Source organism: Equus przewalskii, chromosome 10 (assembly GCF_037783145.1).
Source record: "Equus przewalskii isolate Varuska chromosome 10, EquPr2, whole genome shotgun sequence".
Taxonomy (NCBI): Eukaryota; Metazoa; Chordata; class Mammalia; order Perissodactyla; family Equidae; genus Equus; species Equus przewalskii.
Genome location: NC_091840.1, coordinates 1,705,109 through 1,719,397, shown reverse-complemented (window position 1 = coordinate 1,719,397; position 14,289 = coordinate 1,705,109). Strand labels below are relative to the sequence as shown.

The 14,289-nt window shown below is 65.1% G+C and overlaps 1 protein-coding gene across 9 annotated transcripts in view; it reads left to right on the top strand.

Annotated features, from left to right (window-relative positions):
• Positions 1 to 14,289, top strand: part of BAHCC1 (BAH domain and coiled-coil containing 1) — a 77,062-nt gene that overhangs the window by 33,658 nt on the left and 29,115 nt on the right. For all 9 annotated transcript variants that reach the window (XM_070561336.1, XM_070561340.1, XM_070561343.1 and 6 more), the window contains one exon: positions 4,643 to 4,822. In XM_070561336.1, coding sequence (XP_070417437.1) covers positions 4,643 to 4,822 — 180 coding nt within the window. The remainder of the gene's footprint in view (positions 1 to 4,642; positions 4,823 to 14,289) is intronic.

Below are 14,289 nucleotides of genomic sequence, written 5' to 3'. Positions count from 1 at the left end.
CACAGTATAGAGCCTGGCTTCCCGGGGCCCCCACCCCAGGAGAGGCTGGAGGGGAGGTGGGGCTGAAGGGAGGGTGGGTGGACGGACGCCTGGAGGCTCCTGCACTCGTGGGCTCCGGGCAGGAGCGCCCTCGCTGCCCTCGGGCTGCCCGGGACCTGCTATCCGTTGGCCGCAGCAGCGGGCCTGGAGAACAGGTTGGTGGAAGAGGCCCCGTTCCCCTCAGTTTTGCCTGGGCGTCTAGGGCCGCCTCTGCCACGGCCATTGCAGCTTGAGACTACCTCCTTGGTGCCACCCGGTCCATACTGCGGCCCTGTGAGTAAAGGCTGGGCTCACTGGTCACTGGAGATTCTTGGGGTGTCAGGGCATTTCGGCCCAGCTCTGTCCAGCTGGGGCAGCTGGGAGGGAAGTGGCTGCTGAAGCCAGGGTCCAGGTACGTCCTGTCTCTCAGTCCAGGTTGTCCGGGCCTTGGTGCATGGAGACGGACAGGCCTCCGGGGGTGGGGGCTGTGCCTAAGGAGCCGGGCCGCCAGGGGGATGTCAACCAGCCCTCCCGGGCATGCTGGCTTCCGGAGCGGTTTTCTCAGCCAGCCCGGCGCCCAGGCCAGGCCTCCGTGGTGTACTCGGCAGGGCTGAGGCGGCACTGGAGCTGGGGCTGGAGCCCTGTGTCTGGGGCTGCAAACCCTGGCTTGGGCCAGCTGGGCCGTAGGGGTGGCTCGTGGGGGGCTGCTATGCTGTACCGAACGAGCTGCCTCAGAACCCAGGGGCGTGGCCACCTTGCCCATGCACACTGGAGGGGACAGGGCAGCCTTGGAGTGGACAGGCCTCCTTCAAACCCCAGCCTGGGCACGTGGGGCCCAGACTAACGATGCCCCGTTCTTTTATCAGCCCCGGGGCGGGCCTGCCACCTGGGATCGTGGGGATACAAGTTAGTATGAGGGTTTGTATAGCCACTGGTAAAAGGGGCTGGTGCAGATGGTACTGGAATGGGGGCTCCCAGCCCGGCAGGTCATTGCGCAGAGCCCCCCTGGCCCTCCACACTGCTGGGAGCTCCCACTGTCCTCTCCCAGGCGGGTAACCGCAGCACTCTGTGGGCAAGGACCCTGCCAAGAGGAAAGAAGCCTCCAGCCCAGTTCCCGGCCAGACTTGGCCGCACAGCTCCGGCCCTGGCCAGGGCCCAGGCTGCCTCTGCTCGGGCTCTGTCTGGGCCTGGCTGCTGGTCGGCGGGCGGGTGGGGGCTGGGGAGGTGGCAGCCAGGTCTGCCCATACCTCTGCTGGCTGGGCACAGTGCCATCGCCAAACTCCTCGGAGGTGGAGGTGACAGCGGGGTTGGGGACACTCTGTCCGCATGTCGGGAGCTGGCTGGGCGAGGGGAGGCTCCGGGAGCCAGCAGTCCCCTCCCCACATCCACCACGGCAGTGCCCGCCTGGCAAGGCCTGCAGGACCTTTGATTGCTTCCAAACTTCTAGCCCAGGACGGTGGGGGAGAGATGGAACCCTTCAGAGCAAGGGTCATGGAGCCTCATGGTGCAGGGCCCAGGCCAGGGGCGGATCAGGGCACTGGCTTTGCGTCTGCCCAGTGCCCATCCCCTCAGGGCTGGCCTGCCGGTCAGGGAGCATGAGAGCCCCTGGCAGGACCTGTGCCATGGGCTGGGGTTTTAGGAGGGAGAGGCCTCCTGGGTCCCCGCGTGGGTCTCCCACGGTGACCCCAGGGTGGAGGATGTCCACGCGTGGAGTTGGGGCGTGGTGAAGGACTCCTGTGGCTCTGTATCGGAGCGAGTACCCAGAAGGTGGTCTGTGGAACGGTTGTAGCCTGTGCTCTGAGGGCAGTAGGGTCACTGACGATCTCTGTTTCTTTCCTTTTCGATGCCGCCAGAACATTTTCTAAGGAAGATGTAAAAGATGTAAAGACATACTATTTGCATTACAAGGCTCTTCTGTTTTCAACATGAAAGGCAAAAGGAGTGGAGAAGCCCCCCAGCTGGATGGTCCAGCCTGAGTCTGGACACTGGGGGCCCACGAGCCACCCCCGAGGCCAGGAGAGGTGGCACAGCAGGGGCAGCTGGGTTAGCTCTGGTGGCCAGGGGTGGCCCTGAAGGCTGGCAGCAAAGCGGGGCCCTGGGGAGCCTAGGACTGAGGCCGGGGCAGGGGAGCTGGGCTGGAACGCTGTCCCACGCTCCTCATTTCCCACACTCTGGAGTAAGGGTCCCTTCCTCATGGACTCAGAGAAACCAGCTGTAAGGAGGCACCCCAAGAGGGACCCCCAAGTCGGGAGACAGGCAGGCGTGGAGCCAGGGGAGCCCCAGGCTTGGGAGCTCTGGCCGCAGCAGGAAGCACAGCCTGTCACTGGCGAGTCCACTGCCCTGTGGAGCCAGGACCGGGGCCTGGCTGAGCTGCAGCGCCACCCCTCAAAGCCAGTGCAGTGGGACCCCCGGCTTCTGGGATGGTATCAGAGCAGGGTACTTCCAAGACCGGGATCAGCCTCCCAGGGGGCGTGACAGCCAGTGGCCCAAGCCTCCCCACCCCAGGTTCCAGCTTAGGGGTCCAGTTGGGGCAGATGCCCCAACCGGCCTCAGGTTTGCTCCCCACCTGCCCAGCCCCAGGTGGCTGGTGCCTTGGGGCTTGGGTGGTGGGTCTTCAGAGGTTGCCTGCTGCCCTTGCAGGGACCCCCCCCCCCCCCCCCCCCCCGCGCCGTGGGACGCCCTGTGAGGGAGCTGCCTCCGCGCCTCGGTTTCCCTGATCCGAGGACCGGAAGGGCCTATGGGATGGGAGCTGTGCTTCCTGCCCAGCCCGGGGCCCTGCCGCCCCCGCCTGCCGTGGTGTGGGAGAGCTCAAGGTGCGGGGTTCCCAGGCCAAACTCCTGGAGAAATCCTTTATCCAGACCCGACTTTTGGACTCGGTTGCTTCCCACTGTCCCTGGGAGGAGCAGGGTGGGAGGGACTTCCCTGGGAGGGTGTGGGGGCGGGAAGGCCTGAGGGACTTGGGGCGGGCCTGGGTGAGGCAGGAAGAGGCCTCACTCATTCCACAGGCATGCCCCCCCCAGGGTCCCTGGAGCCCAGCAGAGGCCGCCCTCCCTCTCCCGCCCTGCTCCTCCTGCCTGCCCCAGCCCCAGGAGGGCAACGCTTCCCTTCCCAGCCCAGAGTCCCCTCCCCTGGCTGGACGCGCCTGTGGTCTGGCCATGGCCCATGGCAGTCCCAGCCCTGCGGTCCGGGAAGTCCCTGGCTCCTGGGCACCTTCACCCCCTGCCCCTGGGTCCTTTCAGGGTTTCCCTGCAGTCTGACACCCACCACAGAAGTCAGCTTGTGCCCCAATCCCCAGCCAGCGCTCACAGGCTGTTCCTCTGTGGCCCAGGCCCAGGAGAGGCCCCCTTTGTCCACATGTCCCATTCACACGCGGAGGGGAGGAGAGTACCAGGGTCCCGGCCAGCTGGGGCAGCCCCCCACCCCCCCTACTCCGGGCCTTGCCGCCTCTCTGCTGCTGAGTCACCCGTGTCTGGGAAGCTCCCAAGGCAGGGCCAGGCTGAATGAGGCATCACAAATTCACAAATTCCCCCTGCCTCCCGGGCAGGGAAACAGCAACCCTGACTCACCTTGGGCCGGGCCTGCAGCCTCCCCGGGCCCCCAGAACCCCTGCAAACCCCGCCAGGCCCCTCCACTCAGTCTGATGGGGTGGCGAGCCCCCAGGTCCCTGCTCTCCACTCCTGGGATGATCCAAGCCAGGCTCACTGCCCATGGAACTGTGGTGACAAGGTGCCAGGGCACCCTGCCGGGGTGGGGGCCAAGCAGTGCAGCCCCAGACCACCCACCAGGCGCCCAGCACTCTGTGTGCCCGTATATCCTTCCTGTGTAAGCCACTGGTCGCCATGGAAACCCAGGGAAGCTCCCTGGGGCTGGCCTTGGCCACTGGACTTGGGCAGAGAGGGGACCCCGTGGCGGAGGGTGCAGGTGGGCTGGCGGGCATGGAGAGCTGGGGTGGGCAGGCTGCACAGGCTGGCTGTCTGCATCTCCATGCCCGCCAGTCAGGGCCTGACCCTGAGAAAGCCTCGGGGGGATTTAAAAGCAGATCCATACACTTCATCCTCAGGCTCTGCCCATCCTTCCTTCTTCCTCTGCCTCAGTTTCTCCTCTTGCTCACCTAAGACAAGGCACCCAGTCTGATGAACCAGTTAATTAGACCAGGGGAGAAGGTTGAGGACCCCACTGTGGGGAAAGGCTAGCCCCCCCAAGTGCCGCCCAGCGGGTGGGGAGAAACAGCTGGCCTCTGTCAGGTCCGCTGGTGGCTGAGGCCGTGGAGCTGCCCACCGCCTGGGCCTAGGGGAGTCAGGGACTCTGCCCGCAAAGGGAAGACCCACCCACAGGGCCGTTTGCTCCCCTGGACCCTGAGTGTTTATTTAGTAGAGAACCTGGCCCCTGGTTGATGGGGTGGGAGTGGGCGCCATTCTTGGGGGTTTTGCAGTAACAGGAGGGCGTCAGGACCTCTGGACCCTGAGTGTGACCATCGGGGCTCGAGTGGGCAGCTTCTCCCACCTGGGCTGCTTGGGATTTGAAGACAAAAGCCCCAGGGAGCTTGGGACTGGAGAGTCGGCCCTGAGAGGGGCTCCTTGGTGGGGGTGCTGCCCAGACTCACTCTCACCCCCTGTGTCCACAGCCAGCAGCCGTCTGATGGGCAACTCTCCGGCCTCTTCTTTCATGGGCAGTTTCCTCACTGGCAGCCTGGGCTCGGCGGCCTCTGCGCACCCCAGCGGCCCCGCCCCCTCCCCCTCGGAGCAGGCCTACCGTGGGCCCCACCCCACCGCCTCCCAGATCTGGTTCTCCCACTCGCACGAAGGTAAGTCAGGGGCCTGGGCTCCCGGCAGCACCCGCGGCTGGAGCCACCGACGTGGTGTCCAGGGCCAGTGGCGAGGCAGAGGGCTCCCCGGCTGTGGCAGGCAAGAGCTGGCTGGCAGACACTGCCAAGCGCTCTGGCGAGGGGCTGCCTCCCAGCAGAGGAAGCCTCCATGGGGGAGGTGGTAATTGGTTGGAAAGAGGGGTGGGCCCCGCCAGGCAGTGGTCCTGGCCAGATGTGCACCACAGATGGGCAGAGAGGGAGAGAAGAGGGTGGAGCTGGGAGGGCTCTGAGAGCCAAGGAAACATGGAGCACAGCTGGGCCAGCCGGTCCGGGCTGCACCCACCTTCTCCGACTCAGGGAAGCATGGGCTCCAGATGTGCCAGCTGGGAGGGAGGGGCAGCGAGGAGAGAGCTGTCAACATTCTCAGCTGCCACCCTCGGGGCCTGGCCTAGAACAATGGAGTCCCTCCCAGGCCTGGCCTCCCCATGGGACGCAGCCCCTGTGTGCACAGTAGGTGCCCTGTGAATAAGCATCGATCTCAGGCCAGGTGGCTGGCAGGAGGGCCGCTGGAGGCCCTTCTAGGTCTCTGAGGCTCCCCTCGGCTTTCCCAGGGTGGGGCACCCCCCACCCAGCTCCTGCTGTCTGCTCAGCCCCTTGGCGCTGTGACGTGGGTGGTGGCCCTGGGCCCCAATGTCCCTGGCCCCTGGTTGCCAGTATCCGCTCGGCCGTCCAGTTCCCCGAGGCGTGGGAAGGGTTAAGCCTGGCAGCGGCTGGCACGCGGAGAGGTAATTGCAGTTGGCAGCGGGCACAGAGGGCTCTCCGCTCCTGGCACTGGCACCGCCGTAACTCAATGACTGCTGAGCGGCGGGCGTTGTGTTTGCAGAGCGCACGGACCCACACACCGCGACCGTCGCCGCCCATGTTCCAGGCTGGGAGATTAGCGCCCGGCGCTGCTGGAGAGCGAGAGAAATCTCTCTTTGTGCAATAAGAAAGGGGCTGTTTTCCAGACAGGACAGGTGACGAGTGAGGGACAGTTGTTAGAATAATCTGGGCTTTAAGCTCTGTGTGGAGCACACATGTTGGACAGGTGATAAGGAGCAGTTCTCTCCCCTGGCGGAGGGGAGGCCAGACTGGCTCTGAGGACCCAGGTGGGCAGAGCAGGGTCCCTGGCCCAGACCCACCTCCGCTTCCCACTGCTGCACTCTTAGCAGCCTCCCTGAGGGGCGACCTGGTGCAGATGAGTCCAGACCCTGGTTTGGGGCCTCCTGGACTGGCCGTGGGTGGGCCCCCTGCCCTCCTGGCACCACTCACCCCCCTGCCCCTTCCAGCCCTCCCGCCTTCTGTGTCTGCTGGGCACACTTGCAGCCCTGGCAGGAGCATCTGGCTCCCAGGATGTCTGCGGGAGGGAGGAGGGTGGCTGAGCCTGGGGGAGGGCTGCACCAGCCACGTGGGACTGCCTCAACCGAAGTAACCGCCACGGCCCGACGCTGGCCCAGCCACAGGTGCGTGGGTGCCCCCAGGCTGCCTGACTTGGTTTCCCCTTCTTGCAACGGTGGCCCCTGGTCGGCCCCAGGAGTGGCAGCAGCCCTGCATCAGGAGCCATGCATCCCCTTCCCCTCTCTCCTACCCTTAGGGATCTCGCCGGCAAGGAGGGCGGTTTGTGGGCAGCACCACCTGCCCTGGGGCCCCGGGGAGAAGGTGCCCCCGTCCCTCTGGGGGCTGCTGGGAGGCTGGGGTGGGAGGCGGCCTGCAGACAGAGTGCCCTCAACGGCCTCCAGTCACTCACTTCCCCTGAGCCAACGGCTGCCTGCCCCCATGCCCTCAGCCCTGGGCCCATGAGAGTCCACCTGTCTTGGTGGGAGGCCAGTGTGGGGGTGGCACTCTGGCCTGCGCTGGCCCCATCCTGCATCCTGGAGAGGCAGCTCCTTCGAGGCGTGGCTGGTCTGAGCAGGAAGAGGGGTCGAGGCTGGGCCTCTCCCTCTGAAGCCAGCCCTGAGGGCTAGTGGGCATCTGTCTGTCCACCCAGCCCCGAAACACCACCAGCACCTCCTTGAGCTGGCCATACTCACAGTCTAGTCGGGAAGACAGGTGTGTCAGGACTGTGGGCTTGGTGGGCAAGCACAGGTGGATGCAGAACAAGGAGAAGTGGGACGTGGCCTCTGGCCACTCACCCAGGCTCTGGAACACAGGGTGGGTGCGGAGCAGAGTACACCTCAGGTCTGAAGACGGGTGTGGGGGAGGCAGGAGGTGTCGAGGGGAGAACACCCCCCAACCCGACAGGTTCCGCCTGAGGGTAGCTAGTGTGTGTCTATCCAGGGGACCGTGCAACCACATGCACCTCCCAGGCCCATGCCTCAGTTTACCCCCTTGCCGTCTCCCGTTCTCTTCCTTCAGTTGAGCTGCCCCACCTCGGGATCCCCTTCCTGTGGGGCTTCCCCTGCCCTCCGCCCTCTGCCCGCCTGTCTGCTGCAGCCTCACTCCCCGACAGGCCACGTGGTGCGGCTGCCTCGCTGTGAGCTCGGAGCGTAAAGGCCAGCGGGCGGGCGGGGCTGGAGCGAGTGGCAGCGCTTGCTGGCTGGCTGCCCTGGCAGCGTGCCTGGCTGCTAGTTTGACTGGGTGCCAGCTGGCTCCCCGCGTGCCGGGGCCTGTTTCTCTGCCGTGTGTGTTCGGGGGGGGCGGTGTGGGGAAGGAGGCGGGCGGGGGGCACGCGACACGGCCGGAGGGTGGGGGCCGACAGGCACGGTGGGCTGCCTGGGCGGGCTGTTCAGAGGTCTGGCTCACACCCTCATCCCGCTTCCTTCCACAGCCTCCAGGATGGATGGGGAGGCAGGTGCCCTGAAAAGCCAGCTCACCGCTCCCTCCCGTGTCCGGGGCTGGCCAGGGCTGGGCCCCTGAAGGGTTTCTTATCTTAAGGGCAGGCAGGCCAGGGCCAGCAGCGAGTGGGGGCTGGGTGGGCCAGGTGCCCCCCACTGCAGGCAGGGCTCCCCCCTCCATTCGTGGACCCAGCCCACCATCTGGGGGGCAGCTGCCAGAGTGTGGGCTCGGGCTTCTTGCTTCCCTGGTGGAGCAGCTGGGGTGCAAGGGAGGCACCCCAGAGCTGGAGGAGCCACCCTGGAACATCTGGCCTGGGCCAGAGCCTGTCTGTCCAGTCCCCCAGCCTCTTGGCCCCCTAGGCTCACCCAAGTGAGGGATCCTGCCAGAGCCTGCATGTCCCCCTCTGGAGCTTAGGGTGCAAATGGGCGGTGGGACTGGCCCAGGGCAGGGGTGAGCCAGTGTCCAGCAAGCCTGCCCTGGGTGGGTTGAGGGGAGCGGGGGCGCAGCACAGCTGGTCCTATTGTCAGCGAGCCTGGCCCCCTCCCTCCCCACCCCAGCCCCCAGCTGCCTGGCTGGGACCACCCACAGGGCGGATGAAAGGGACTTCTGTTCCTGGGGGCTCAGCTGGGGAGGGGTGGGGGCCGGAGCTGCTGTGCTCTGCAGCCTAGGCTACTTGTGGTCTCTTGTGCCACCTGGAGGGGGAGCCTCAGGCGGCAGTGGGCACACGTGCCAGCCCTGGCCGTCAGCCTGGCTGGCCTCTTTGTCAGAGCCTTACCTATCCCTGCAGCCGCTTGTGCATCCAGGGCTGGGCAGGCCTCCAGTGAGGCAGGGGCTACACCAAAGAGTTATCCAGTGGTCCCTGCTGTTCCCGGCCCCCGAGCTTCCCCGCGTGCCGCCAGCTGCCCCTCACTCCCCCTCTGTCCCCTCTGAGATCTCAGGGCTTGCCGGGGCTTCTGGGAGCGAGTGGGAGCCAGGAGCATGTCTGTGTGAGGGACAGAGGTCCCACCCAGAGCCCACCACCTTCCTGTGACCTTGGAGGCCTCCTGGCTCCCACACCTCCACCTTCTGGAACTGTCTAGAGGGCCCTCCACCTGCCCCTCTCTGAGTCCCTTTCTCCCAGACCCTGTCAGCTCCTCCTCTCTCTCCTGGCCTCAGTTTCCCCAGTGGCTAAAATGGCCTCTGAATCTGCCCTCACAGGACCACTAGCGATCACCCGCTAGTGCTCTCCCCCCAGCCCGGTGGAGATGCCCCCATGTCTGAGTGGCACCCGTCGCCCTCCTTCCTGGCCCCCACCCATGCCCACCCGTGGCTACAGGAGGACACTGTAGGGGAGGGGCCTAAGCTCCCAGATCCCCACATGGGGGTCAGGGCTGCCACAGGCAAGGGAAGTCATCCTGTCTGGACCTCTCACCCCTGCAGAGCGTTCTCAGGGCTCTGCGTGGCCAGCCCTCCCTGAGTCCTCGGCCCCTGGCTGCATCTGGCCTCGGCCTGCCTCCCCATCAGGGCACCACCTTCCTGCCGACGGGCCCGAGTCTCACGCTCCGGCAGGTCTCTGTCGCAGCCAGAGCCCAGCTCACCACGATTTCCCTCGCATGCTTCTTTCCTTGTCCTGTCAGCTGCTGAGGGCGGGGGTCCTGCCCTGAGCACTGTGGGCGCCAGAGCCCTGCCCTGGTGTGCACGTGCGGGCCTGATTCCTGCAGCTGCAGGTGGCCCTGAGGCAGGGATCCCGGGACCAGTCCCTGGTTCTAGGTCCACCTGGTGGCATTCAGGATGATGGTGTTGTACCTGGCCCTGGCCCTGATGTGACGCTCACCTCATTTACTTTTCCCGGCGATACCCGCATCTGTGGGTGGCTGTTCACCCATTTCACAGGTAAGGAAATGGAGGCTCAAGAAGGTGTGTGACAGGATTTGAGTCCAGAGTCCAACCCGAAGCCTCACCTCTCCTTTCCCCCACCCCGGCTGCCTTCTGAACCAGGTCTCCCTCCGCCTACCCTGTGTCGGGACTGGGCAGCTCCTTCCCCAGCTCCCGCTGGTCCCTATGCCAGGACTCAGTGGGGCTCTTGGTGTGGAGGCAGCTATGGGGCCCAGGGCTAAGATGCCCACAGCCGGAGGGCGCTAGGGACTGTGTGCGACAAGGACCCAGGCACCTGCCTTTTGCAAAGGGTGTCTTTACAGCCTGAGAGCTGTATTAGCCTCACGTCCTTGGCACCTGGCGAGGAGGCTGGGAGAGCTGTGGCACCTCGGAGCCTCAGTTTCCCCAGCTGCACACCGCTCTTACCAGGACAGCCGTTCAGATCCGCATGTCCTCACGTGTCCCCTGTAGCAGCTGTCCCCTGCTGAGCTGGGGGCCTTGGCGCCGTCCTGGGTTGACATTTGCAGCAGGGACGTGTGTGTGGGAAGCCCTGGGTCTGACTGCGGGGGGAGAGACGCGCTGTTGCTGCCCAGGCAGGTGCACCTGTCCACTGCATGTCTGTCGGGGGCTGGCTCTGGGCATTCTGTGTCCCCAAGCATCTGGGACCCCCAAGCATGGCCTGTGAGTGTCCAGGACACCCCCCTGGGGGGTTTGGAGCCTATGGGAGGCCAGGGTGAGGAAGCCACGGACAGGAGGTCTGGGGGGCAGGGCAGGGTGGCAGTCGGAGCAGCTTTGGGGTGTTGGTGGAGGTTTTGGGGGTCCCGCCAGCTAGCTCCAAGCTCTGAGTTTCTTTTGTCTTTCCCAGCTCTCCCCAGCCCTCAGGCCCCGACTCCCTCAGGGGCCCTGGCCGAGCTCTGCGTTTCTGCTCTCTGCAGCCAGAGCTTTGCTGCCCCGGGCAGAGCACGTGCCAGGAGCCCGGGACCGTCCGCAGCCGCCCGTGTCCTGGGCAGGCTGCCCACTGCTTCTGGTCCAGAGGTGCCTGCGGGAGCCTGGCACCTCCCCGGCTCTCAGCCTGGGAACCGACGGAGGCTGCCAGGACCCTCCCTGGGGTGGCTGGGGGTCAGTGAGTGTGTGGAGCGCCTGAACCGGGGCCCCACAGGCCGGTGTGGTGGGCCGCCTTTGACGGGCTGGAATGCAGCAGAAGTCTACACGGGCCCCAGCCCCTGGCTACAGAAGGCTGAGGCTTGGACACACCCTGAGGGGCTGAGCTGCCAAAACCCACTCCAGCCCCAAGAAGGGGTCTCGCTCGGCTCCTCTCAACAAAGTCCAGGGTGATCAATCCTGGGAGCTGCACTTCGAACACACAACCTGGATGCCCAGGGGTTCTGACTGCGAGTGTGAGGGGCCTAGGGCTGGACGCAGGGGCGTTTGGTAGGAAGCAGGGAGGGCTTGGGGAGGGGGCTGTTCCAGGTGACTTACTTCAGATACTACAGCAGGGGTGGCAAATGTCCTGCCAACTCACTGCCAATGCCTCTCCTGTACTCAGGGCAGACATTATTAGTTGATGGCAGCACAGCACTTTTGCTGCTGCATGTGGTCGCAGCCTCAGAATCCTTCTTACCCAGCATTCTGAGTGGTTGCTCTGGTTTAGTAGACCTGTGCACCCCAGTTGAAACACATTGACACCCTGAGTGAAAGGGGTGTCACACAGGAGAGAGCTAGCACCCAGTTAGTGTTGGGTGTTGGGCCGGGGCCCCCACCCTGGCAGTGTGGCAGAATCCTGAGTATGCCAGGGCCCCAGGAGCCGGAGCTGTTTGCCAGGCCTGGTGTCTCCTGGGCGTCTCGGCGGGGGTCATGGTGGGTGGAGTAAGGGTGGCGTTCGTCAAGGCTGGCAGGACATGGACAGGGGTGGGGGCTCTGCTGGGCTTCATTGAGAGGGGCCTTCCCCACCGCTGAGGCCTGGAGGTAGCCTGACCCAGAGGAGATGTGGCCTCTGACAGGTCAGGGCAGTAGAGACAGCCCGACATGGGTTCCTCGGAGCCCGCCAGGTATGGCTGTGTAGGTACAGGTTCCCTGCCCCATTGGTCAAGGACTCAGCCAGGCATGGTGTGGGGAGCTGCAGCTCAAGGCTCGACGGTGGGGAGAACTTTCTAGCAATTTGAGCCTCAGGATCAGGGTGGGTGTTGCCCTCCAGGGAGGTGGCAATGCCATCTGTCAAGGTGGCACAGGGTCTTGTCTCGTGAGCGTGGAGGCAGTGGGCAGGGAACTGGGGCAGGACCCTGGGGAGAGGTGGTTGGAGCCTGTGCGTCAGGCCTCAAGAAGAGTTTGCTAAACCTGCCGTGTCTGTGCTGAGCTCGGTGGGCCTGGGAGTGGGGGCTCCCAGGTGACCCTGTGCTGGGGGGTTCCCTCACCCCCGGGGAATCCTCGTCCTCTGGATGGCTGACCACACCCTTCCCGGGCCTGGCCGGAGCACTCCCAGCGTCCAGCCTCCCAAGAGACGTCAGGAGGCTGGTCCCTGGGAGGGGGCGGTTGCCACCTCCCCGGCTTGGTGAGGAAGAAGGTGCTGGGCCTGGCTTGGGGCAGGTGGGGTCGCGGGCACCTTAGCTGCTGGGAAGGTGCTGTGACGAAACCTAGGAGAAGTGAGGTGCCAGATGGGTGGGGCTGAGGTCACCCCACCGAGGGAGGAAGGCAGATACGGAGGCGCCGGCCCGTGTGTGCCCTGGGGGGCCACCCTCCTGCCTCTTGGCCAAGAGGCTTGCAGCAGGCCTTGTGTCCTCCGGGGCCCCCGCCCCTTCACTCGGGGGCAGGAGAAGCCCCCCACCCCAGGGCCCCCACCTCCTCACGCATTTCCCCTGTGAAGTGCCCTGCCCACCCTCCCACCCCTCTGTCCTTCAGACCCTGCCCTCTGGAGGTTCCCACCGGGCAGGCTGCCTGCTGACCCCTCTCTTCCTATCCGCTCCGCACACTTCCCACCGGCATCCCTGACCTTCCGGACGTGGCCCAAGAAGGCCCAGGGGGTACCGGGGGGCTGAAGGGTGTGGTCACCTTGCCTCACGGCCCCAGAGACCTGATATATGCCATCCCTGCCCAGCCCTTGACCGCTTCCATTTCATTACACCTCATCAGGTTCTGATGGTGTTGACCCTTTGTCCCCCACTGTCACTTATAGGATTGGGTTGAGTTTTCTGGCAGCTCACAGCAGTGGGGGCAGGATGGGGGGGTGTCCTCAGTGAGACTCCACTGAGGCCCAGGGCCCCTCCCCAGGGCTCCAAGGGCAGGGGGACCCAGGGACAGCAGGTCTGGGGCCCAGCTCCTCACCGTGGGCACTTGCTTTACACAGGTTGGCCACTTGTCTGTTAGGGTGAGCCCAGCAACCCCAACCCCAAGGGATGTGTGGGTTTGGGAAGGGGGATCCTAGACCGTGCTGCCGCCTTAAGAATGTGAGTTTGAGGAGCTCTGGCCCTGGGTTCCACGGCGTCCAGCCCCCACCCTGCCGCCGAGCCGCCTTGGTGTGTCTGTAGCACGCCCTGCTCTGGTGTCCTGTGCCTGCCACCCTGCACCCCCCCTGATCCCCTAGCCCTCCCCAGAAACAGCCCCCACATTCTCTGCTGCAGCCCCTTCAAGGACCCAGCGTCACCTGAGCCGGCCACAGCAGCCCTGGCTTCTCGTCTCAGAACAGCTGCTCTGATTCATAAAAATCATTTTGTATTTTCGTCTTCAGTTCAGAGAGTACGGTCTTGTTGGGGCAGAGAAAGGGGCCTTTCTGTGGCCAGGCAGGGAGGACTTGACCCCTCCTCTTTTTGCCCCCTCATCCCCACCCGTCTGGGCCTCTTTCCCCACACTCACCAGGTCGCCCCACCCAGCCCCCTGGCCCAGGCTCTCTCCATTTCTTCTTCCGTCACCCCCATCTGCCCCCGCCTTCCTCCCCCAGCCTTAATTCCCCTTCTGGGGTCCCAGAAGGAGGGGCCTCGGGCAGGCTGAACACGGGGGAGGCAGGGGCTTGGGGCCCCTGGTAGATTTCTGCCCCTGCTCCACCAGCTCGGGGTCAGAAGTGGAGGGACACGAAGAGCCATTGCCCTCACACTGCCCCTGAAGGGCGCTGGGCATGAAGGAGCCCACCACTCAGCCGGCTGAAGGCCTGCTCCCCTCGGAGGATGGGTGGGCGGGACGCCCGGACCTCCCAGGGGTCACTGGGGGGTCTGCCTGGGAACCGGCGTCTGGGAGGGAGGAATTTACAGACTTCTGTTTACCAAAACGAGGCCCCGTAAAACATTTAACAGCAGCCAATTAAAGGGGGACAGCTGTGGGGTTTAGCCCCCTCCGTATAGCACACATGGGCCTCTGCCCCCTACCCCAGCCACCCCCACCCGCCTGGCTCTCAGCTTTTGTCAAGTCTTCCAGGAGCTGCGTTTAATCTAGGAAACAGCTGCTCCAGATGTGTCTCGGTACAGAAACCAGGCCAGTTGGCCAGGCTCTCCGGACTCAGCCCGTGCCCTCTGCAAGGGGGGCTGCAGGGGGACAGGCCAGGGTGGCAGCGGGCACCTTGCCCGAGTCCTCAGACGAGCCGGAGGTGTGAGCCCTGAGTGGGAGATATCCAGGGACTCCTCGGAGCCTTCACTATGTGTGCTTGTCACCAGCCTCCAAATGGGGCTGGTGTGGGTAGCCGTCCTCGAGCGTGTGGGATCCAGGATGCATTCTACATGGAGCATCTCTTGGGGATAGTGTTCCACAGCTTCACCTTGGACCCACTGGGCCAGAGAACATCAAACTGCAACTTTAGGGTCTGAATGGTAGCCTGC